General features: G+C 43.1%; 1 protein-coding gene across 1 annotated transcript; it reads right to left on the reverse strand.

Annotated features, from left to right (window-relative positions):
* Nucleotides 1–77: 77 nt before the first annotated feature.
* Nucleotides 78–26,951, reverse strand: myo1eb (myosin IEb). Its single transcript, XM_041987714.1, has 27 exons — nucleotides 26,714–26,951; nucleotides 24,104–24,241; nucleotides 23,882–23,971; nucleotides 23,121–23,215; nucleotides 22,944–23,031; nucleotides 22,092–22,181; nucleotides 21,863–21,994; nucleotides 21,655–21,789; nucleotides 21,439–21,571; nucleotides 21,157–21,353; nucleotides 20,997–21,077; nucleotides 20,717–20,803; nucleotides 20,164–20,250; nucleotides 19,813–19,980; nucleotides 19,651–19,736; nucleotides 13,057–13,138; nucleotides 12,716–12,921; nucleotides 12,501–12,645; nucleotides 12,272–12,386; nucleotides 12,031–12,200; nucleotides 11,334–11,479; nucleotides 6,313–6,459; nucleotides 5,951–6,108; nucleotides 5,796–5,870; nucleotides 5,520–5,715; nucleotides 1,283–1,446; nucleotides 78–1,149 (listed from the first exon to the last, which is right to left on the reverse strand). Exons 1-27 carry the CDS (start codon nucleotides 26,714–26,716, stop codon nucleotides 1,073–1,075), a joined length of 3,291 nt encoding a protein of 1,096 aa, XP_041843648.1. The 5' UTR covers nucleotides 26,717–26,951; the 3' UTR covers nucleotides 78–1,072.
* Nucleotides 26,952–27,052: the final 101 nt, after the last annotated feature.

Here is a 27,052-nt window from a genome sequence, read left to right on the forward strand (position 1 = left end):
ATTTCTGCACACCCACCCCGAGGTTACATTAGCAAACTGACCTTTCTTTAAAAAGAGAAGATATTACTCCCATGAAGTTATAGTTTAAATGTGTTTTTATTGATTAAAGTTAAATTGATCACATACAGATTAAAATAATTACATAATTAGAGGCAAATTCAGACATTTAGAAATCTTTGAGGATGAAACAAACTGAGAAATCTCCAGGTGAATCACAGGTAAACAGCTGTGTGACTCCTCTCTGAGATCTAATGCACATACCTGTCACTTCATTTTGCTGGGATGATGTAGTGAATGATAAAACTGTCCTGTAATCCGAACATCATCATAAATGTCTGTTTTAAACAGAAAAAATAATCAGTAACATCTGACCGATCAGACCTCTGATCAGGACATTATCTTTCTACAACACTGATTTATTCATCTATTAGTTTAAAGAAAAATATTCTGATTGGTAAAACTTTCTGTCTTTAATCTGACACACAAAGATCAGGACACTTTATGACTGGGACCAGAAGCAACGTTGGTCCTTGAAGGCACCACCGCCCTGCTGAGGAAAAGGACTCTGGGTAATGTAGTGTCAGAAAAACAAAACTGACAACTACAGAAAAAAAAAAAAATAAAAATGAGAAACTGAAGTCTGATGGATAACAAGTAGAGAAAAAAAATAAAAACTCTGGTTTCAATATGAAGATAAAAACATCAAATGATTGTGATTCTGTGTCAGCTGGAGACAAATCAGCTGATGTTACAGATGAAAACACACATGAATAATCCCACCAATGTTTCCCTGAAAGTGTTGAATGGTTTATTTTTCTGCTGGATGTTTCAGTTGATCATGTCTCTGTGGATTTTCCCACTGAGCGCAAGAACCTAAAGGGGGCAGGCACTGCAGGGCAATGTGTTCCTAGCAGGTTTCCATGGTAACAATGATGTCAGCTCTGATCAAACGATAGCTTTAACCCCTGAGACGATCACAGCCTCTGACCTCTGGTTGATTGATAGCTGCCACCCAGACTAAAACATCCTCCTTGGATGTGATGATGTCATGTGGTGACCCCTGACAGGAGGTCTAGATCTTCTCCACATAGTTTCCAGGAAACATCCCCTCTCTGCCCCGCAGCCGGCCGAACCACCAACCCGATGAATCTGCAGAGACAAAGACAGGTCAGCGAGAACATCCAGTAACCACAACTCTGACACAAAACCGGAACACACCACACCAGACTGAACCAGACCGGACTGGCTCTGCAGCAGAACCGTGCTCTGCTGTCAGTGGTACCTTCAGAGAGGATCTCAACGATGTCGTCTGCATTGAAGCTGAGCTCGTCAGTGTCCTGAGCGTCGTAAGCGTACAGAGCTCTGCACTGAGGAGACCGGGGCTTCGGTTTGGGTCGACCCACTCCAGGAACTGGTTTGACCTCCTTGGAGCGACGTCGCTGCAGCCTGCAGAAAGCCGGGATGAAGACTGTTGGATGCTGGTTTGTTTTCTACTGACATTCATCACTGATGTGGGATGCTGTGCATGTTCTAGATATGGGGGGGGGGTCACGTGACAGTGGTGAGCTGAGCGGACGCTTTTGCCAGAGCTCTGCGCCACTTGGTGCTAATTTTCCCATGAGCTGCTGCCGGTGGGCTTGACTAGCCCTCACAAAAGCTTTGAGCATAATGACTCAAGTCATTAATGAAAAACTGAGACCATCTACAAGCACGCAACGGCTACGCTACTAACAGCTGAAAACTCTGCTGCAGGACAAGAGCCGAGGAGTGTGGAGCTGGAAAAGCAGGTCAGCGCCCTCACGGAGAGTTTGGATGTGGCCAAGAACTATAGCAGGAACCTGAATATCCAAGTAGTCGGCTTGGAGGAGGATACAGAAACTGGACAGCCATGGAATTTTTTGAGTCATGGCTACCTTGCATCCTAAAGATGACCACAAAGACCGGCCGCATAAAGCCGGAGAGGGCCCACCGAACCCTCGCACCTAAACCGGACCTGAACAGGAGTTCCAGTTTGCTGCTGCTGCAATTCTACGCATTGCATCTAAGTCAGGACTGATGAGTCAGGACTGATGAGTCAGGACGGATGAGTCAGGACTGATGAGTCAGGACGGATGAGTCAGGACGGATGAGTCAGGACTGATGAGTCAGGACTGATGAGTCAGGACGGATGAGTCAGGACTGATGAGTCAGGACTGATGAGTCAGGACGGATGAGTCAGGACGGATGAGTCAGGACTGATGAGTCAGGACGGATGAGTCAGGACGGATGAGTCAGGACGGATGAGTCAGGACTGATGAGTCAGGACGGATGAGTCAGGACGGATGAGTCAGGACGGATGAGTCAGGACTGATGAGTCAGGACGGATGAGTCAGGACGGATGAGTCAGGACGGATGAGTCAGGACAACAGATCCAGGGTCTCTTTTTACAGCGATGACGCTGATGAAGAGAGGAACGGTGTACAAAGTGGTGAAACAGTAAACGGTCTGTATTTATATAACACTTTTATCTAAAGCACTTTACATGTATGTCACATTCACACACACATTCACACACCGATGGCGGAAGCTGCCGTGCAAGGAGCTCAACCACAACCCGTCAGGAGCAATTAGGGGTTCGGTGTCTTGCTCAGGGACACCTCAACACGAGCTTGAACTGGGCGGCTGCAAGAACGAGGGATGCCGTATGCCATGCTGTTCCCAGCTACTCTTCAGGTGATACATGGAGGCTTTCCACCCAGGAGGGAGTACACGCTTTCACTGCATCTCTGCCTGGATGATAACCTGGTGGCGCACAGAGCTTCGTCTGTCTCGTCTGGGACTTTTTTCTGTAATAGCTGTAGTTTTCCTACTCATGCTGGTAGGTCACGCTCCGTTTTCGAGATGTCGCCGCTTGAATACTGAATAATGTGAACATACTGAACACTCCCCAACCAAGTGGCACAGCTGCTCATACCGTGAGGATTAAGTTTCTACCTTATTACAATCCCTCTCATAAGGAGGACTCTTAGTTTTCTTGGCAGGCGATGCGTTCCATGCTGTCGGTTCTCAAGGAGGTTAAAAGGTGTTTGTATGGTGAACAGCCCATTTATGTGGGGAAAGACCCTTAATTTGTTTTTCTTTGCTGTACATTTGTTACGCTTATTTAGTGTAGTTCACGTGTTGAGCTCAGGACATGATGTGTTAGATCTATGTGGAGCATCAGTGTGGTTCCTATTCCTGTAAATGTAACTGTCATATGCATTTAATAATGTGGGTTGTTGGATGCATAAACAGGATGAGTGTAGGTGTAACCGGCTCTGACTTTTTATCTATCTAAATTGTGTCTTACAGCTGTTTATATAATAATAAAATCTGTTCCTTGAACATCTGTGGCCTCCAAAAACCTTGTTGTTCCTTCAGGAGACCCACCTGGAGGATGAGGACCATGCTAAATTGCAGAGGAGTTGGGTGGAGCAGGTCTTTGCTGCCTCATATTCTCCTTTCAGTAGGGGCGTAGCCATTTTGATTAGTAAAAAGCTGGCAGCTGTGTTAAAGACAGCCAGGGCCGCTGTGTAATTGTTAAAGGAAGACTCGCGGGCAAAGAGGAAACATTCATGAATCTATATTGTCCCCCAGCCTGCACCCCTGACTTTCTCTCCAAGACTTTAGCCGTTTTTATGAACCAGGCCTCCAGGACTCTTTGCAGGTGGAGATTTCAGCTGTTACCTTAACCCCTCTCGAAAAGACATCGGACATTTATTCCCCTTCAAACAAGCAAGGGTGCTGACTACTCTATGCCACAGATTTATTTAAAATAGACATTTGTGAAATAAGGCGGAAAAAGACTGTTTCTGTTGTCTGCACGTGCTGCATTGAATACTTTCCTGATTCAGGACTCTGAACAGTCCTTTAAATCTGCCAAGCACAAACTATATGAGTTTGGGGATAAACCTGGAAGATATATCGCTAGTCTTGTCAAGAAGAGTGCAGACCCTCAAATTATAGCTTTTATTACTGACTCTAATGGTGTTAGAGCATCCGATACTAAAACATTAGTAATCACTGCATCATTTTATTCCATCCTATACAGTTCAGAACAGCCCTACAGTGCTCTGACCCTTATGTGTCACTTTTTTACACATCTGAGACTTTCCAAAGTTGCTGAGGATCAAAAATTACATCTAAATGCCCCAAATCACTAGAGAGAAAGCGGCGCTTGCCCTGAATACTATGCTGTCCGGTAAGCCTCCTGGCCCAGATGGATTTGGATGTGAGTTCTATGAGTTTAATGGTATTTTTTAGACCCTCTGCTATCTATGCTCAGTTGTTCATTTGAAAATGGGATCCTTCCTCAATCCTTTAGGGAGGCCAACATTTCCCTCATCCTTAAAAAAAAGAGGGAAAAGCCCAGATACAGGCCAATAGCTCTACTTAACTCTGGCCAAAAACTGCTCTCCAAAATTTTGGCCTCACATCTAAAGAAGGTTCTGCTACATATTCTTAAGGAGGACCAAATCAGTTTTATCAAGGGCTGGACAACCTGTAATAACAGGAGGAGGCTCCTCAACATCATTCAGTTAACCCAGAGCTATAAGGTCCCGGCTATCGTGCTGTGTCTTGATGCAGAGAAGTCATTGGACTGGATCAAATGGTCGTATAAAAGTCTAATCTAATCTAATTTGTTACACACTTTGGAGGAATTTGCCCCAGGCGATAATTTTATGAATTGGATTAGGGTTCTGTTTCATTTTCTGACTGCAGCAGTTCTAATGGGCTGAGATACGACAACCTCGCCTTTACCGCAGGGGCGGGCAGGACGACCCCCTCAGCCCCCTCAGGCCCCTGTCCCAAGCAGTCAGGCAAAACACTTTAATCTCTGTCTTTGTTGGGAAACAGAACACAAAACTACCTTATACGCAGATGACATTTTTATAGATTTATCGCAACCCCAAACTTCTGTTCTAATTAAGGTCATTTCCTCAGTTAACAACTTTTCAGGATATAAGATTAACTTTGATCCGTGGGGTTGTGAACGTGCCTCTGGTCTCCCAACGGTTTCATGTACTCAGGAGTGTAAGTGAGTCCCTCTTGTCATCTGTCCTGTCTTGCTGCAGGAGGATGAACAAGAGGCTGAATGGAAGTTGAGCCCACTGGCATTTGTTTTGATTCTCACATTTATTTTCTGTTTACTCCACTCATATTCTACTGTTCTCCTTTGTGTCTGAGATGTTCTCTGTGTTTTGTATTTTAAAAAAATGCAATAAAAATATTTAATAAAAAAGATGTTCTAAATATTCTGCATGTTCTAGATCAGGGCTACTCAATTCGGTCCTACGAGGGCCGCAATCCAGCAGGTTTTCCATGTATCCCTGCACCAACACACCTGAGTAAAATTAGGTGGCTCTAACAGCCAATCAGGTGTGTTGGTACAGGAATACATGGAAAACCTGCTGGATTGCGGCCCTCGTAGGACTGAATTGAGTAGCCCTGTTCTAGATGATCTGGATGTTCAAGATGTTCTAAAGTCCCAGTGTTCTCACCCTGCAGCTCCCTGTTCAGGGACCTTCATGAAACCCATGTCATGGTGCTGTGGGAGCTGGTTGCTGGGTCGGTTCTGGTTCTGGTTCTGGAGGCGGGGAAGTGTGGGCTGTTCCATGCTGGACTGCTGCCTCAGTAAGGTTCCTCTGGAGGATGCCGGACGTCCTCTGGGGCCCCCGCCTCCTCTGGAGTGAGATGCTGAAGGAGTAACAAACCATCAGGACTGGCAGTGAGACAGTGATGTTCTGACCTGAACCTGAAGGTTCTAGAAGCGGTACCTGAGTTGAGCTGGTTAGTAGGCGGAGCCGAGCTGCCCCTGTAGCGGCTCTTACGTTTGTCTTTCCTCGTCGGTCCTACAGACCAAACAGACAGGAAGTGATGCAGAGCTGCTGGCAGCTTTCTGACAGACTAACTCCGTCTGATCTGAACTTACTGGAGTTTTTAGGCAGGCCCGGTCCAATGGAGACCTGCAGGACCTTCCCAGTGGGCTTAAAGACCGCAGTATCCCCTTGGCCCACCTGGAACTGGATCTGTCTGGACCCTGAGGAGCTGAATGGACCCCAGCTGCCCTTCTTCACCTTAAATTCCAGACTGGAAAGAGACGGAGAAAAAAACGGTCTCAGAGCCAGAAGTTCTCAGAAAGACAGACAGGTGTGTGTACAGGTGAAGATGAAGATGGAGCTGAAGAAGAAGTTGATTAATATGGAGGACAGAGGTGATGAAGACGAAGGACAGATGTGATGAGGACAGAGGGACAGATGTGATGAGGACAGAGGACAGAGGACTGGTACTGACAGGTTGTTGAACTTTAGCGGCAGCTTCCGATCCGTCTTTTCTTGGTACCGTTTCACCAGCAGACTGAGGAACTCCGTCTTAAAGATGCTCTGCAGGACGCTGTCGTACTCTTCCTCGTGGACGATGAAGATGTCGTCCTGCAGAGTGCTGACAGACAGATGATGGACAGACAGCATCACCAACACGCCTCATCCTTATCTGAGCCATGTGGTTCTGTTTCTAGTTCTGACCCATGTTAAATCAGCCCATTTCAGCCTTTTTTAAAACATTCATAATCGGCCGCAGTTTTGCCGAATAACACCAGAACCTCCAAGAGGGTAAATTTTACCTCCTTGGTTTTTCAAACACTTGTTTCTCTGTTAAAATAAAATTCTACTTCTCTCAATTCGTGACTTTTCCTGAAATGGGTCCAGTAAACATACGGTGAATTTTGGTGAGTGTGTGACCACAAGAAAAAGAAATCTGAGCATATATACGTCAAACCACCAAGGAGGCCATTTCTACCGTCTAATTTAAAAGACTGCGTTCAGCTGTCAGAGGTTATCACGCCACGCCTGGTTGCTGAGTAACTCACGCAAGTTTGACAGCTGTCAGAGAGTCAGTAATAGGGTTTTATTATCGTTTATGTAATCTAGTGCTAAATTTGACAAACGGATAAATACAAGAGATGGATGAATGCCAAAGAAGTTTGGTTATTTTTCCATGAGTGACGGACAGTCAGAGGGAGGAGAAGTAGCTCTGACGAGATGGTGGAGGAATCGGGAGAAAGTGATTATCCGTCATTTTTACCCAATAACGAGTCATCTACTGAAAATGAGCTAATGAAAGATGGCAGACCAAGGAAAAGGTCCCGGCTTTTGGTCACAACTGAGGAGTCACCCACCGCTCAGCCTGGTAGCTGACGGACTGCAGTGAAAGGTGACCGCGGTGCCCGCCGCGCGCCACCAGGGCGGGCATCAGCCCACGCAAAGGGGTCTGCGGCGATGTCTGCCACCCGATCCGTCTTGAAACACGATTAGGAGTATTAGAATATTGGCAGTTCTGGTGTTAAACACTGATATATTCTTAATTTCTCATAAAACAATAAAGCTGTTAAGTGTCGGAGTCATGCAGAATGATGTCATTGCACCATTTGTCCACTAGATGGAGCTCTGACCTCATTCAGTAGCTACAGCCATAGCTACAGCCAGGCAGCACTGCAAGGGTGGGCAGGGCGGAGCTTGACGACAGATACGTTAATAACGACGTGAGATTAAGCATGACTCAGTATGTCTCCAGCTTTAGTTTAAAGGTCCCGTATTATACAAAATTCACTTTCTCAAGGTTTTCTAACAGTCACACGTGTCCTCTTAGCCTTTATGAGGCCCAAAGATTTGAAAATTCTGTCTCCTCTCTCACCTCCTTGCTCCACTTTTTAGCGAATGTGTGCTCAAAAAGGTGAGTCTGAGATCTTTCCCTCTGTGACCTCATGAAGGGAAATAGCCACCCCTCTCGGTAGTGGATGCTGCCATTGACCTGCTCCCTGTCTAGCTGAGCCTGCCCTCTAAAATAATCAAGCAAGGTGCCAGCGAGGGCTAGATCCTCTCCCGGAGAGGGGCGTGGCCAGGCACCACTCAGGAACATTTAAAGGTTCAGACACAGAAACAGCCGTTCTCCATAGAACCACATCTGGAACGGCTGAAATGAAGGACCAGGGCTGAATTTGGGGTGATACACTTTGAAAACAATGTTGTTGGAACTCTGACACCTGTATGAAGTTGTTGAATAAATGTATAATATGGGACCTTTAACTCTGCCATGTGTCATGATAGTGACCCATGCTTTGCTGCGTCGGTCATGATTTTCATTTACATTGCATTGCTAAAGTTGTGCTAACCTAGCTTAAGTTACTTCCTGTCTGATTATGTTAGCAATAACATCGCTGTGGTTATCCCAGCCTAGCATAGCATTAGCTAACAGCTTAAAGCCAGTAAGTAACTGCAGAAATAAGGTAAGTGTAGAAAATATCTGAGTCCAGAACGAGCTTCATCCCTTCATCAGCTGCATGATGAGACACATTTCCGGAGGATGGAAGTGAAGCAGAGAGGAGGGAATTTAAAATGATGAACATTACTCTGTCTGCAGCTACGTCACGATGTCCCTCCTAGTTTTACTGGTTAGGAAATCCTAGAATGAGGCTCAGGCTGCAGCAGCTCGCTGTGGTGTTGTGGAGGAACATGCGTCCCAGACTATCTGGGACCATTACATGTTTAAAACGCAGCTCTGTTAAAAACAATGTGTTTTAAAAGAAAAGTCTTTGGTTTTTATTTCAGTTCATATTATTAGGGTCCGAGCCATACGAAGTATGGAAGGACCCTATTGTTTTCCAAATGTTTATTTTTTTAAGCGCTTCGAGGCCAAACACCCCCTAAACACCCATGAAAAGTTGTAAAATTTGGCACACACATCAAGCCCAGCGTAACTCGTGATATTCTAAGGTCCGCATACTTTTCAATGCAAAATTGGCTCAACAGCGCCACCTAGACACCCAAAAAATCCCCAAATGAATGGGGTCCCAAACGTCTACTTCGACGTAGGAAGATGAAACTTGGCACACACGTGTAACACCCCGAGTCGAGCAAAAAAGTCAATTGAAGACTTGTTACCATGGCAACGGGGTGCCCGCCATCTTGGCGTGTATGTCCACTTTTTCCCCATTTTTTGCACTTTACACGCATCGTATTTGAACAAACTAGTCTGAGGGGATTCGTGCGATTGACTCCAAACTTGGTGGGGACCTTTCTGACAAGTTGGGGACCAAACGCTATTCAAATCTTTCTAATAGCAGAAATCGTGTTACAGTGGCAACCAACGGAAAAAAGCCTTCTCGCCATGAAACACGGTTTGCTCATATCTCCATAGAAATACATGGGAACTGCACCAAACTTGACAGGATTCATACTTGTTGGGTCCTTAACACATTATAAGACCTGTTGCCATGGTAACATAGCATGTTAGCTAGCAAATTAGCATGCTAGCAAAAAATGCTAACTAGGTATAATAAAATGTCCATTTCTCACCTAGCCCTTTGCCAAATCACACGTTAGCTAACATGCTAACAAGTTAGCATGCTAGCACAAAATGCTAACTAGGTATATCAAAATTTCCCTTTCTCAGGTAGCCCTTTACCATATTGCCTAGCATGTTAGCACATTAGCTAACATGCTAACATGTTAGCATACTAGCAAAAAATGCTAACTAGGTATATCAACATTTCAGATTCTCAGCTGGACGTTTTACTGTGTTACGTACCATGTTAACAGGTTACCTACCATGCTAGGAAAAGATGTATGAGAAGGGTGGCGGGGTCCAGGACGCTCGGACCCGATGGATGCCGCTTGCGGCTTTAATTATTATTATTATTATTATTATTATTATTATGGTCCAAGCCATACGAAGTATGGAAGGACCCTATTGTTGTTGAAATGTTTATTATTCTTCTAAGCAATTTGCGGTCAATTACGACCCTCTAAACACCCATGAAAAGTTGTGAAATTTGGCACACACATCAAGCCCAGCAAAAATTTCGATATTCTAAGGTCCACATAGACGTCAATGCAAAAATGGCTCAACAGCGCCACCTAGACACCAAAAAAATCCCAAAATGAATGGGGTCCCGAACATCTACTTCGACGTATGAAGACGAAATTTGACACACACGTGTAACACCCCGAGTCGAGCAATAAAGTCAATCAAACACCTGTTGTCACCTGTTACCTGTAGCCTGAGCTCCTTCCCTGCCAAGACTGAAATAATGCTGTTTGGTAAACATGCAGACAAGACAGCGTTATTAATAACAATAGACGGGGTGGAACTAGAGAGTGCATGAAACTGGAAATCTGTATATAAAAACTAAAGTCTCAAGATTAAATACTGGAATAATAAACAAAGTTGAGAAGGTCCTGGATCAGAAATCTCTGTACTCTTTACTGTTCTCTACTGTTCTTGAGTCTCACCATACTTACAACACTGTGCTGAGGTTTGGGCGACAACTACAAAACGGCCGCTGACTACCATTCAAAGAAGAACCATACAGATAATTCATAACGTTGGCCATCAGGAACACACAAACTCATTATTCCTTCAGCCAAAATGACTGAAATCTGCTCATATTGTGGCTTATCAACAATCCAAATAATGTTCAAAGCTAAAAAATAATCTATTACCAAGAAATATACAGAAATTATTCAATATTCATGAGGGAATGATAATTTAGGGGGAAATTGTTCCCTTAGTTTGTACAATCAGGAGAGGTTTTTGTGTTTGTGTCATTGGATAAGACGATGGAACAAGTCGCCATGGAAACGAAGCTGAGTCCAAGCATGAAACCATCTAAAATGAGGTAAGACACCATCTTCCAGAGGTGCAGGGACGAGGAAGGTGCTGGGTTACACTAACAGTTATGAAGACATTGTGCTTGTGTTTATTCCTTTCTTTACTGGTCACTTTTACTGGGTATGGGTACGAGTATATATGACTATGTGTATGTAAGTGTATGTTTACACTGAACATGGCTGTATTACATGTATAGAAAATTAAGACTATATTTATTTAGCTACCAATATCAGGTTAGCTTCCAGACAGGCCCCAACCAGGAAGCTTGTTGTTATTTATTATTTAGGGAGAAGGGGTCGAAGTTCCCAAGTTATACTTCTACTAACTCCCTTACGAACCGGTAACTGTATGTCTTATATTTGTATGTTTGATTTTTTTCTTCTTTTTTCATTTTATTTTGTTTTTCATGCTTATATTCAAAACAAACTATTTCAGTTTCTTCAGTATAGCAGGTAGAAACATTCATAATACTTATTTAAAATAAACAAGTATTTTATCAGCCAATTAATCGGTTAACTGATTATTTTCCTGCCAGATATCAGAATAAAAAAAATCCTCATTTGTTTTCATCCTCGTAGGTCGGGCTCTGCTCTGTGGTTCTAGCTGTGGTTCCTGGTTCTAGATCCAGTTCTTATACTACAGCATACCTCAGAGACACAGACTGGACCTTGTTGAGCTCAATCTTCCTCTTCAGAACCTCACGGATCTGACCCTTATCTGGACCCTGCTTCACCTTTTCTCGACCAATCAGGTACAGGAACTTTGGGGTGAGGATCAGGTCCTGCTTCACGGTCTGTAGAACAAGAAACCATCAAAGAACCAAAACTTTACTTGTTGTTCAGTCACTGGTTCTGTTTGTTAGCAGCAGAATCCTTCACCAACACAGACCCAGAACCACTCTGAGATCAAAGCCAGATCCAGCAAAGGAACCAGATCCAGGAGAGACCTGCTGCACACCTTTATTCGGTGCTGCCATTCACTGAAAAAATGACTTCTAATTTCAAGGAGGAGACAAGATTCTGTTCTGGTCCATTAGAGACCGGTTCTGGAGGCTCAGGATTAAATTTTGAGATGAACAGAGAGCAAACAGGTGGTTCCTTCTAGTCATGTGAGATGGAACTCAGAAGTCAGAAAAGTAAATTGGATCCAAACTGAAGAACGGGAGGTAATCTGGGTCTGGACTAGAGAACAGGAAGTATACTAGGACATCTTCCTGTCTGATGTCTGGAAAGGTAAATGATGCAGCTAGAGACAGCGTCATGTTGTGACGGCGTTTTTTGTCACCGTTTTTCAGGAAGTGGTCCTGCTCATCAAAGAGAAGAAGAACTGAAGACAAATTTTTACCCTGAACCTTCGGTCAAATTTCAGCACGACGTCGGCGAAGTCGATCCGCTCCCTGCGGCCGACAAACTGCCGGACCTCAGGATGGTTGTCAGTCCCGATATAGTCGCCCACAAAGTTCCTGTTGATGCTGTTTCTGCGGCGCTCCTTCTTGTTCAGCAGGACATCGGAGGCTGGAAGAAAAACCGGATTCAGTTTAGAACCAAACTGGACTCAGACATCTCTGTGACTCGGTCGGTCTTACCTTCCTCCCTCATCTGGACATACTTGCGAACAGCGATGTGTTTACGCCACGCTTTCTGGATGATGCGAGCGTAGCCGTTATATTTCCTCTCCCTCATCTCCTCCAGCAGGAAGAGCTGCAGAGAGGAAACACACCCAAACCTGAACCATGTCTGCTGAGAACCGCACTACAACCTTCAGGGTCCCCATGAAACTGGTCTCAGGATCTCTTTTTTCTGAGTGTTTTATACCGACTCTGGAGCTTTGATGAAGACTTTAGTCTTTCCCAGCTGGAACTGGTCTTGATCCATGTTGACTGAGTGAAGAAGGTGCAGGACTCCCTGGCGCTCCTCACCCTTCCAGCGGGGCCAGGTCTCCCTGGTCAGGATGGCATATCTATAGCACAGTAGTCCATGTTAGCAGGACCTGGTTCTGGTTCTGGTTCTGACTGTGGTTGACATCTGACCTGTGCAGGAACTTATTGAAGACTCTGCGGTATGCATATCCAGCCCGACGGACTCTGATGTTCTCTCGGAGGCCAAGGTACTCCACCTGGTGTCTGACCCGGTTTTCCTCCCAGTCCCGGGGGCGTTTGGTCTCATTGGGTTTGATGCAGCGGATGTAGTGGGGGGTGCACTTCATCAGGGTCTGGACTAGACTGTTGGCTTGTATCTACAGAAGGGGGGCAGCCGAGTACCACACTGCATGAATTTACCCCGACTTGGACCCAGAACATTTCCCACCTGATACCCGGTTGCAGTTTAGTTTCCAGACTTTTGTTTCTTCATTCCAGATGATCCAGCTTACCTTGATCTTGCTGCTGGCGGTGGACGGTCGCCCCCTCTTCTCTGCCTCCAGATTTTCCGGGAACAGAGCTCTGATAAACGGACTGACCACAAACACACCACAGACAGTGGTCAACATGTTGTCACCATGATGTCACCAACATGTCACCAACATGTCACCAACATGTCATCAACATGTCACAAACATGTCACAAACATGTCACCAACATGTCACCAACATGTCACAAACATGTCACCAACATGTCAGCAACATGTCACCAACATGTCACAAACATGTCACAAAAATGTCACCAACATGTCACAAACATGTCACAAACATGTCACCAACATGTCAGCAACATGTCACAAACATGTCACAAACATGTCACCAACATGTCACCAACATGTCACAAACATGTCACAAACATGTCAGCAATATGTCAGCAACATGTCACCTGTCAGCAACATGTCACCAACATGTCACCAACATGTCACCAACATGTCAGCAACATGTCACAAACATGTCACAAACATGTCACCAACATGTCACCAACATGTCACCAACATGTCACAAACATGTCACAAACATGTCAGCAATATGTCAGCAACATGTCACCTGTCAGCAACATGTCACAAACATGTCACCAACATGTCACCAACATGTCACAAACATGTCACCAACATGTCACCAACATGTCACCAACATGTCACAAACATGTCACCAACATGTCACAAACATGTCACAAACATGTCACAAACATGTCAGCAATATGTCAGCAACATGTCACCTGTCAGCAACATGTCACCAACATGTCACAAACATGTCACCAACATGTCACCAACATGTCACCAACATGTCACCAACATGTCACCAACATGTCACAAACATGTCACAAACATGTCACCAACATGTCACCAACATGTCACAAACATGTCACCAACATGTCAGCAACATGTCACCAACATGTCACAAACATGTCACCAACATGTCACCAACATGTCACAAACATGTCACCAACATGTCACCAACATGTCACCAACATGTCACCAACATGTCACAAACATGTCACCAACATGTCACAAACATGTCACAAACATGTCACCAACATGTCACAAACATGTCACCAATATGTCAACTGTCAGCAACATGTCACCAACATGTCACAAACATGTCACAAACATGTCATCGTAGCACACACATCGTCCAGGATGCTCATAATCCCAGGAGGATTCTGGGAAATGATCAGACAGATAAATGTTGTCATCCACCAGCTCCATCTCCCCTGACACACCCTCCTTTCCCAGTAAATGCAATTTAAAATCTCATTTAATCTAATTGGATTTTCATGTATTATTATAATTTAAAAATAATTGTAATAATTAATATCTGCTCACTGTGATCCTTGTTCACTCACCAGTTTGGACTCAATGAGGTCACAGACGACCTTGTTGTTAAAATATTCAATGGGCGACCATTTGATTCCCTCCTGAACGTATTCCTCTTGTCACCAACATGTCACCAACATGTCACAAACATGTCACAAACATGTCACCAACATGTCACAAACATGTCACCAACATGTGACAAACATGTCACCAACATGTCACAAACATGTCACAAACATGTCACCAACATGTCACAAACATGTCACCAACATGTCACCAACATGTCACAAACATGTCACAAACATGTCACCAACATGTCACCAACATGTCACCAACATGTCACCGACATGTCACAAACATGTCACCAATATGTCAACTGTCAGCAACATGTCACCAACATGTCACAAACATGTCACCAACATGTCAGCAACATGTCACAAACATGTCACCAACATGTCACCAACATGTCACCAACATGTCACAAACATGTCACCAACATGTCACCAACATGTCACCAACATGTCACCAACATGTCAGCAATATGTCAGCAACATGTCAGCAACATGTCACCTGTCAGCAACATGTCACCAACATGTCACAAACATGTCACCAACATGTCACAAACATGTCAGCAATATGTCAGCAACATGTCACCTGTCACAAACATGTCACCAACATGTCACCAACATGTCACCAACATGTCACAAACATGTCACAAACATGTCACCAACATGTCACCAACATGTGACAAACATGTCACCAACATGTCACAAACATGTCACCAACATGTCACAAACATGTCACCAACATGTCACCAACATGTCACAAACATGTCACCAACATGTCACAAATATGTCACAAATATGTCACCAATATGTCAACTGTCAGCAACATGTCACCAACATGTCACAAACATGTCAGCAACATGTCACAAACATGTCACAAACATGTCACCAACATGTCACCAACATGTCACAAACATGTCACAAACATGTCACAAACATGTCAGCAATATGTCAGCAACATGTCACCTGTCAGCAACATGTCACCAACATGTCACAAACATGTCACCAACATGTCACCAACATGTCACCAACATGTCAGCAACATGTCACCTGTCAGCAACATGTCACCAACATGTCACAAACATGTCACCAACATGTCACAAACATGTCAGCAATATGTCAGCAACATGTCACCTGTCACAAACATGTCACCAACATGTCACCAACATGTCACCAACATGTCACCAACATGTCACAAACATGTCACCAACATGTCACCAACATGTCACCAACATGTCACCAACATGTCACAAACATGTCACCAACATGTCACAAACATGTCACAAACATGTCACAAACATGTCACCAACATGTCACAAACATGTCACCAATATGTCAACTGTCAGCAACATGTCACCAACATGTCACAAACATGTCACAAACATGTCATCGTAGCACACACATCGTCCAGGATGCTCATAATCCCAGGAGGATTCTGGGAAATGATCAGACAGATAAATGTTGTCATCCACCAGCTCCATCTCCCCTGACACACCCTCCATTCCCAGTAAATGCAATTTAAAATCTCATTTAATCTAATTGGATTTTCATGTATTATTATAATTTAAAAATAATTGTAATAATTAATATCTGCTCACTGTGATCCTTGTTCACTCACCAGTTTGGACTCAATGAGGTCACAGACGACCTTGTTGTTAAAATATTCAATGGGCGACCATTTGATTCCCTCCTGAACGTATTCCTCTTGTCACCAACATGTCACCAACATGTCACAAACATGTCACAAACATGTCACCAACATGTCACAAACATGTCACCAACATGTCACCAACATGTCACCAACATGTCACAAACATGTCACAAACATGTCACCAACATGTCACAAACATGTCACCAACATGTCACAAACATGTCACAAACATGTCACCAACATGTCACCAACATGTCACCAACATGTCACCGACATGTCACAAACATGTCACCAATATGTCAACTGTCAGCAACATGTCACCAACATGTCACAAACATGTCACCAACATGTCAGCAACATGTCACAAACATGTCACCAACATGTCACCAACATGTCACCAACATGTCACAAACATGTCACCAACATGTCACCAACATGTCACCAACATGTCACCAACATGTCAGCAATATGTCAGCAACATGTCAGCAACATGTCACCTGTCACCAACATGTCACAAACATGTCACCAACATGTCACAAACATGTCAGCAATATGTCAGCAACATGTCACCTGTCACAAACATGTCACCAACATGTCACCAACATGTCACCAACATGTCACAAACATGTCACAAACATGTCACCAACATGTCACCAACATGTGACAAACATGTCACCAACATGTCACAAACATGTCACCAACATGTCACAAACATGTCACCAACATGTCACCAACATGTCACAAACATGTCACCAACATGTCACAAATATGTCACAAATATGTCACCAATATGTCAACTGTCAGCAACATGTCACCAACATGTCACAAACATGTCAGCAACATGTCACAAACATGTCACAAACATGTCACCAACATGTCACCAACATGTCACAAACATGTCACAAACATGTCACAAACATGTCAGCAATATGTCAGCAACATGTCACCTGTCAGCAACATGTCACCAACATGTCACAAACATGTCACCAACATGTCACCAACATGTCACCAACATGTCACCAACATGTCAGCAACATGTCACCTGTCAGCAACATGTCACCAACATGTCACAAACATGTCACCAACATGTCACAAACATGTCAGCAATATGTCAGCAACATGTCACCTGTCACAAACATGTCACCAACATGTCACCAACATGTCACCAACATGTCACCAACATGTGACAAACATGTGACAAACATGTCACCAACATGTCACCAACATGTCACAAACATGTCACCAACATGTCACCAACATGTCACAAACATGTCACCAACATGTGACAAACATGTCACCAACATGTCACAAACATGTCACCAACATGTCACCAACATGTCACCAACATGTCACAAACATGTCACCAACATGTCACCAACATGTCACCAACATGTCACAAACATGTCACCAATATGTCAACTGTCAGCAACATGTCACCAACATGTCACAAACATGTCACAAACATGTCATCGTAGCACACACATCGTCCAGGATGCTCATAATCCCAGGAGGATTCTGGGAAATGATCAGACAGATAAATGTTGTCATCCACCAGCTCCATCTCCACTGACACACCCTCCATTCCCAGTAAATGCAAGTTAAAATCTCATTTAATCTAATTGGATTTTCATGTATTATTATAATTTAAAAATACTTGTAATAATTAATATCTGCTCACTGTGATCCTTGTTCACTCACCAGTTTGGACTCAATGAGGTCACAGACGACCTTGTTGTTAAAATATTCAATGGGCGACCATTTGATTTCCTACTGAACGTATTCCTCCTGTCACCAACATGTCACCAACATGTCACAAACATGTCACAAACATGTCACCAACATGTCACAAACATGTCACCAACATGTGACAAACATGTCACCAACATGTCACCAACATGTCACAAACATGTCACCAACATGTCACAAACATGTCACCAACATGTCACAAACATGTCACCAACATGTCACCAACATGTCACAAACATGTCACCAATATGTCAACTATCAACAACATGTCACCAACATGTCACAAACATGTCACAAACATGTCACCAACATGTCACAAACATGTCACAAACATGTCACAAACATGTCACAAACATGTCACCAACATGTCACCAACATGTCACAAACATGTCACCAACATGTCACCAACATGTCACCAACATGTCACAAACATGTCACCAACATGTCACAAACATGTCACCAACATGTCAGCAACATGTCACAAACATGTCACAAACATGTCACCAACATGTCACCAACATGTCACAAACATGTCACAAACATGTCACAAACATGTCACCAACATGTCACAAACATGTCACCAACATGTCACAAACATGTCACCAACATGTCAGCAACATGTCACAAACATGTCACAAACATGTCACCAACATGTCACCAACATGTCACAAACATGTCACCAACATGTCACAAACATGTCACCAACATGTCACCAACATGTCACCAACATGTCACAAACATGTCTCTTTTTTCACTTTTTTTCCAAGAAAATCTTTATTAAGAATTTCAAAAAGCTTCAAATAGAAAAAAAGAAAAAATGTAGCAATGATAATATTAACTAATTATATTGAATATATACATTTATACTTTAGAAGAAATAAGAAAAAAAAGATTATTATCCCAAAAAAAGACTGTAATTCTATATTTCATCGCACAATTTGTTCTATACTGACGTAAAAGGTCTCGAGAGAAAAGTAGTTAAATTTAGACAAACACATCTGTACAAGCACATGCAGACCTCCAAATACATGCAGCGTATTTAAATAAACACATCCACATACATGATACCTACAGGGAAACTTGACTAGATAAAGATTTCTGAATGATTGGAGCATTATTAAGTTGTAGGTTGGAGAAACAGTTTTATAAAATGGTTTCTATATGTTGTTTAATTTGTCCCCCAGGATCTGAGTACACTAGCGGATCTTGTCAAAGATTTCGACACAATGGCACGACGTCCAAAAGCAGCTGGTTATGAGTTTGTTTACTAATAATATGATAAATGCTGTTTGTTCTGACCAATAATATTCTTCTTTTTTAACATCTCTTTTGAAAGTGTTTGGTTACTTTGCACATCACAGCAGAAAAAAATAACAGCAGTGGCATCATAGATGGTCTGTTAGGACTCTAAACCAAGAACACCAAGTCGTGTTTTTAAACTTTTAGTTATTTTTACCACTGTCGACCGTATGATCTTACATCTGGTCAAACGGGTCCCTACACCGCCCCCTACTGGATCAATTCTGAGGACATGCACCTACAACACTTCAAACAAACAAACACAAAATAACTGATAAATACAAAGATAAACCTGTACAGGTAATTAAAGGAAAATATATCTTCGACCTTGCAACACCTCCCAATGAAAACCAGAACTGCAGCTCTGAAGACTGATTGGACAAAACGTCTCAGTAAGGCAGACATGTCCTCACAACGATGGTTAGTACACAGCGGTCCTCATAAAGCCACATAAACAAGCAGAACTTACAACTCGCTGCTCTGCATCAGCTCGATGATGTCATTGAACAGGACATCTCTGTTCCTCTCACAGAATCCGTTGACATCATAGGACACCTGGATACACAGGAAGGTGTGCTCATGCTGGTGCAGTCAGTAAAAAGACAGACAGGTGTACAGGTGAGGTGAGGACCTTGCCAGCGTAGTGGTGGACAACGAAGCCTTTGTTCCAGCTGCTGAAATGCTCATGGGATCCGATCTGTCCCTGTAGTTTCTGCAGCAGCGTCTGGTCTGCCCCCTCACCTTTAGCATGCATCGTAGCACACACATCGTCCAGGATGCTCATAATCCCAGGAGGATTCTGGGAAATGATCAGACAGATAAATGTTGTCATCCACCAGCTCCATCTCCCCTGACACACCCTCCATTCCCAGTAAATGCAATTTAAAATCTCATTTAATCTAATTGGATTTTCATGTATTATTATAATTTAAAAATAATTGTAATAATTAATATCTGCTCACTGTGATCTTTGTTCACTCACCAGTTTGGACTCAATGAGGTCACAGACGACCTTGTTGTTAAAATATTCAATGGGCGACCATTTGATTCCCTCCTGAACGTATTCCTCCTGCAGACACACGACGACACCATCAGCATAGAAACAGTGTTTAATTTATCTGGAAGGACGATTGTTCGTGAACATTAAATAAAAACATGTTGCGTAAAATTTTAGCCAAATGCTGGTTTCCATCCGGTGGTCCTGAAGGGTATTAAACATTATATCATTATGATGCTGTTACCGTATGACTGATGATGTCACGGTGTGACTGATGATGTCACCATATGACTGATGATGTCACTGTGTGACTGATGATGTCACGGTGTGACTGATGATGTCACCGTGTGACATCTGCTTTGTTTCATACCAGATTATTTAACTCTGCTGTGTGGAGGTCAGACTTTGCCTCAGAGGGACATTTGTTTCTGATTAAATGTGATGTCATGTTGAATCCCAGAAACCTCCATAAAACCCAACATGTTTTGTCATGGCAAACAGTCGGTCCACACACCTGTTGGTTTGTGTTAAAACTCACCTGTTCGGCCTTCAGAGTGAGTTCAATGAAAATCTGCTGCAGCTTCTCGTTGACAAAGTTGATGCAAAACTGCTCAAAACCATTTTGCTGTAAAGAAAAACCAGTAAACCAGTCAGTGTTTGTTGTATGTGTTCAATCACATTTAGCTGGTTTCATTAAAATAAAAAAATGACAAACAAATGTATCAGGGAGCGGTGAGACGCACACACACACACACACACACACACACACACACACAACAAATGGCCCAGAACCAGGACAGTTTCAGCTATGTTTGTACCTGGAATATCTCAAAGCCATAGATGTCCAGGACTCCAACATTTAGCTCTTCTTGGTCCTTCTGCATGGCTTTATTAATACACTGACGCAAAGAGAGACAAGAGATGCTGAGTCAGCAGTAAAACCAGAAATGCTGAGTCAGGACAGTTGCTGGGACTTACGCTGACAAGGAAGTCAAAGAGCCGGGCATACAGCGCTTTGGACAGGGCGTCTCTGGAGAAACAGGCCTGCTCGGTGTTCAGGGTGACAGAAATGGACTCGGTCTTCCCGCCCCACTTACTGTCCATCACCCTGCTGGTCAGTTTCCTGCAGAGGCCGTCCTGAGAGATGCCCAGCAGGAAAGATGGGAACGCCAAGACTGCCAATACAAACAAAGAATGGGGATGATGTTCTCCTCACTGAGCAGCAGCGCACCATGGGACATCAGAGTGGGGGGGTCTTACAGTCCTGGCTCTCCACCACAGCGTAGTTGTTCTCCTCCCTGAAGCTGATGTTTCCAAGATGAAGGATTCCTGCAACCAGCTGAATAACTGAATCCTGATCATCCAGAGACAGACCCACGACCGACATGGCCTCCTGAGACACACACACAGATACACAGGAGTGTACAGGTGCAGACAGGTGTGTGCAGGTGCAGACAGGTGTGTGCAGGTACGGACCGTGGTATCAGTGAACTCCTTCTTGTCGCTGACATCCTCCACCGTGTAGGTTCCTGATTGGTTGAGGTAATAATAATAGTCAGGAGTCGTGATGCCGAGGTTCTCCCTCTGTTCCCCACTGGCTCCTTCCAGAAGCTGACATCACACAGGTGAGTGTCAGACAGGTGTAGAATCAACCCTGATGGACCAACCACGTGTGTGTGCGTACCTGGTAGTAGATGTGGAAGTTTCTCTCTCCTGGATTCTGGGACACGACTCGGCTTTTCTCCAGCAGGAAGTTGGAGATTTTCCCTCCATCTGGCGCTCCTCCTCGGCTGAACTGGATCTCAAAGTATTTTCCCTGATGGAAGAACACATGTAGGTGTGTGCATGTCGAGCCGGTATGTGTGGGTGTGTATGTGTGTGCACATAGAGCTGGCATGTGTGTTTATACCCACAAATCTGCTGGAGTTGTTGTTCCGGACCGTCTTGGCATTCCCGAAGGCTTCCAGCAGTGGGTTGGACTGCAGGATGATGTCTTTAACGTGCTGCTTGCAGCAACAGTCATCCGCAGTAACCATGGAAACAAGATCAAGGTCAGGATGTGTGCATGTGTTTGTGTTGTTTAGATGGAGGGATGTCTGTGAGTGAACTGTGTGAGTTCGGGATAGAGGGAAATCATGACATCAGTAAAAAGGTAACCATGGTAACAACAGCTGATCCAGCTGAAAGTTTATCTGAGTTGAGACAGAACTTTACTTAGAAACCTGACACAACACTCACAGTAGATCCCTGAGTAGAACAATCACAGTAGAACCCTGAGTGTAGAACGTTCCCAGTAGAACCCTTATAGTAAAACACTCACAGTAGAACCCTGAGTGTAGAACGTTCCCAGTAGAACCCTTATAGTAAAACACTCACAGTAGAACCCTGAGTGCAGAATGTTCCCAGTAGAAGCCTGAAAGTAGAACGTTTACAGTAGAACCCTGATAGTAGAACATTAACAGTAGAACCCTGACAGGAAACTCACAAGAGAACCCTGAGTGCAAAATGTTCCCAATAGAACCCTGATAATAGAACCCTTACAAGGGAATCCTGAGTGTAGACGTTCCCAGTAGAACCCTGATAGTAGAACACTAACAGTAGAACCCTTAGAGTAGAATCTTCACAGTAGAACCTTGACAGTAAAAGTCTAACAGTAGAAACCTGGGCTTGTTGTTATTTCTAACTGTGTTACAATGTCAAGTGTGTCAAGTGTAAAGTGTTGAATCTGGATCTGAATAGAACCGAGGATAGAACCTGGTACTGACCTGGACCTTGTCTCCGCCTCCAGACACCTTGGACACGTAGCTCATGATGTATTTGGCAGCGACGGTTTTTCCGGCGCCGCTCTCACCGCTATAACACAAACACAACATTAAGCTCAGTTGTGGTTCTGGTTCTAGTCCTGGTTCCAGTTCAGGTGATAGCTTTGAAGCTCCGCCCACCTGATGATGACACACTGGTTCTCACTGTCAATCATCATGTTTCTGTACATGTTGTCAGCCAGCGCATAGATGTGTGGGGGGTTCTCGTACTGAGCCTGGGGCGGGACACAAAGGGTCAGAGTGTGTGTGTGTGTGTGAGATTCATGTGTGTGCACGTGTGTGTGCGTCTCCATGTATGTGTGTGCACGTTGTGGAAGAAATTTTACTTATGTTCTATATATAATATTATAATCACACCTATAATTACTTCCTTTACTTTATTCATGTATAAATTTACACTGATTGTTACTATATTACAGTTTTTACATTTTTACTCTTCATGCTTTAATTTATTTTTAAGGTTTCTTCTCTTCATATACATGCTCTGTTAAAAGTTCACTACGAGGGTAAGATGACCTTCATCTGGTCCTTCCTCAGACCCTCAGACTGGTTCTGGTGGAGACACTATGTGGTTGTTTTGATTCCAGCTCTTGGAGTCGTGTGTCCACCCAACGTCTTCAGGAAGGAGGATTTTTCCACAGAAATGTAGAACTGTTGTTTTTTCTGTTTCCTCCTCAGAGTCTCTCCTGACTTCATGCGAGTCAGGATGACCGCCCTCATTACAGTAATTCTGTGTTCAGTACTTCTCCTGTAATAAACCTTATATACTTTTACTTGTTTCAGACTCTACCACAACGTGTGTGTGTGTGTGTGTGTGTGTGTGTGTGTGTGTGTGTGTGTGTGTGTGTGTGTGTGTGTGTGTGTGTGTGTGTGTGTCTCACCGCTCCCTGATACATCTCCACCTCACTGTCAGTGAAATACGGCAGCTGTTTGAATGGGTTCACCGAGATCAGAACCGGTCCGATGTAAGTCTGACACACCTGGGTCAAGGACCAAAAACAGAACCTGCTACCAGGAACTAAAACCTGAAACAGACCTAGTACCAGGAACCGGAAGCTGATACCAAAAACATATTAGAGGGAGACCAGAACTCTGGAGGATACGAAGATGTAGTCGTCCATGTATCTCTTCTTCAGGTTGTCCGTGATGGCGTCCTCGCTGATCTTGGACAGCAGGACCATGTCGTCCACCCCGCTCACCTTCACGTTCTGAGCCTGCCAATGGTAGTGCTGTTTGCTGCCCTGAGGGGTTGGGGTAAACACAGGGGGGTCAGGTCTGAGCTGTAAACTCAGTGATCAATCAGTTAACAGCTTCTCATACTTACTGTTGTATTTCATTCTTATTTTATAAATAACATTTTATAAAAATGTTGCTTTTGTTTGTTTTGTTTATCTTTGTTTTTACTGATATTTTATTCGATGATTTTTTTTGTAAATAAATGATCCAACTTTGTTTTTATTTAAAATAATTATTTATTTTATTTTCAGATTTATTTTTTTAATGTACAAACTGTAAGAAAAGAAATTTTAATTAGGATTTACAAAAATTCAGAGTTAATAATATGACCAAATATTAATTGTCCAGATTTCAGCCAACAGGTCTGAGCTACGGAGGGAGAAAAGGGCCAAAAATTATTGTGCAAATACAGCTTAAAGTAATCAGGTAATTGTGACATTAATTGAGTAAAACTGGAAATAAATACATGAAATAATTCATATTTAACACACGTTAAATAAAGCCATATTTGATCATTTCATCAGCATCAGGACTCGTCCATCAAACATGTTTCTGATCGATTTCTTGTGATTAGCTGAATCGCCTAGTCTGCAGTAACACCACGCAGATCAGCAAACATGAAATTATGAATTACAGAGAGAAATAATTACGTTTTCACATCATATTATCTGATTTTTAAAGGCTAAATAATTAGGATTTTTTCTGTAAAAATAATTAAAATGTTCTCATTTGTTGTGAGAGATAAAAGGAAGCTTTCCTATAAATAATCTTTCTCTCTACATTAACAATGTTTTTGTCAAGATTTTTCCTTTCAAAGTAAGAGTTTGTGTAGCTCTTTCCTTCTTCCTGGTTCCTTAACCAATCATATGCAACTGCCCATGGTTTTGTTTACACTCTATTTTATGCTAACCTAAATTAGCGCGAGAACTTAGCGTTAGCATTGCAAAGCATAGCAGCTTCCTGTGTGTGAATCATCTTCGCTCCTCATCGTGATGTTTGCTGGCGCTTTGTTCTCCATAGACTGTGTAAAAGAATCGTCCTCCCACAAACCGCCAACCTGAGGAAACTCTGAGGGAGGAAGAACGCTCCGCGTTTTTCTCTGTCGACTGCAGTTCTGATTTGAAACACTAGGGGTCAGTGCTACTTATTTAGCCTTTAATGATATTAAAAGATTTTTAATTTAATGTTATGTTTTGTATCAATTTCCAGTTTTAATCATTGAATTACACATTTACTTAATTGTTTGATTTGTTTTATATTTACAGAATTAGGGTACTTTTCTTTCCTCGCATCATGATGTTTTCTTCCTTAAATTAACTATATTCTGTTTGCACCAAAAATTAAAAGAGAAAAATATTTGAGATGAAACAAATTCTTGTTTTGTTTGGGATCATAATCTTTTGTTTTCATTTTCTTATTTCGTCTAAAAAAAAAATGTGTGTATTTCTGATTATTATTGTTTATAATAACAACAATAATAATAATAATAAGAAGAATAAATGTTTTGAAAACTAAATGAAGACATGGTTCTGGTGTTTGACCATCATTTCCATGGACACAGAAGAAGAATTCCTGACTTATGTGCTCTGATTGGCTGCTTTATTGTTCATCACAGTGTGATGTCATCAGACCCGCCCCTCCTCCCTCTCTCATGAAATCCTACAGTGTGGGGCCCTTCTAAATGTCCCAGGGCCCCTCCCTCAGTTGGTCCATCCCTGTTGAATTCCCAGCATTCCTACGTCCTGTGAGGACACGTCGCGCTGCAGGATGCTGCACGCCGTGGTGTGTGTGTGTGTGTGTGTGTGTGTGTGTGTGTGTGTGTGTGTGTGTGTGTTCATCCTGTGAAGTCGACAGAACTAAGTCAGGTCAAAGTCAACAAATAAAAGCAAAACGAAGAAGAAAAATAACAAAAGTCAAGTTATTCAGGACAGCTTGGCCCCTGCTGTCCTGGCTCCTCGGAGCCCCCTGAGGTCTACTGAGGTCTACTGAGGTCTACTGAGGGCCGGTGGGAGCCATTCCAGGTTAAACAAACATGTTTACTGGAACATACAATCATCAGCTGACTGGGTAAATAAAACTTAAACTGACACCCATCATTGCCAGCTGTGCTCTGATTGGTCCGTTTGAATCTGTCCTGATCGTTTCCATGGTGACAAGTATTAAAAAAAGTTAAACATTTTAAATTTTCATTCATTTTATTTGAAAATATTTAATTGATTTGATTTTTATTCAGTTTTCACACATTTTTTTCTTTTATTTAGAATTATTTATTTAAACTTTTGTTTCAGTTTGAATTAAATAAACTTTGTGATCAGTAAGTTTAGATTCTAACAGATCTGATCACAGATCTGAACCTCACAGAGTCTTACAGAATCTCTGGTCCTGCAGAACCAGGACCAGGACCAGAACCAGGACTAGGACTGCGCTTGTTGTACACTCCAGTTTTCAGTGTGAAGGAATGAAGTCAGTGAACTCACCATGGCTGCCGCTGCTTCACTTCCTGCTTCAGATCAGAGTTGAGAAATCTGGACCCCAGTGGTCCAGATGGACCCAAGTGGACCAGGTGGACCCTGGTAGACAAAGACTGAACTTGGACCAGCTCAATCCAGAAAAAAATTCCAGGCTTTGTCTTAGTTTAATTCAGTTCCTTGTCAGGAACGTTTGTTTTCTTCCTTCAGACTTCAGCGTCTCAACTCTCTGCAGGTGTGGACAGGTAAGGCCCCTCCCCCCTTCTCCTCAGACCTGTGGAACTCTGGGTAATGTAGTCTGACTAAAGTCCATCCAAGCCCTGCTGCCCCCAGATGCTGAAAAAAAGA

This window comes from Melanotaenia boesemani, chromosome 6 (assembly GCF_017639745.1).
Source record: "Melanotaenia boesemani isolate fMelBoe1 chromosome 6, fMelBoe1.pri, whole genome shotgun sequence".
Taxonomy (NCBI): Eukaryota; Metazoa; Chordata; class Actinopteri; order Atheriniformes; family Melanotaeniidae; genus Melanotaenia; species Melanotaenia boesemani.

Bases quoted from the DNA above. Each gene is read 5' to 3' on its own strand.
- myo1eb (XM_041987714.1), bottom strand. The intron at 21,354-21,438 runs GTAAGACCCCCC...TTGTATTGGCAG, and splicing joins TGTGGTGGAGAGCCAGGACT to TCTTGGCGTTCCCATCTTTC. The intron at 12,922-13,056 runs GTAAGCTGGATC...CCCCTTCTGTAG, and splicing joins CCGCCAGCAGCAAGATCAAG to ATACAAGCCAACAGTCTAGT.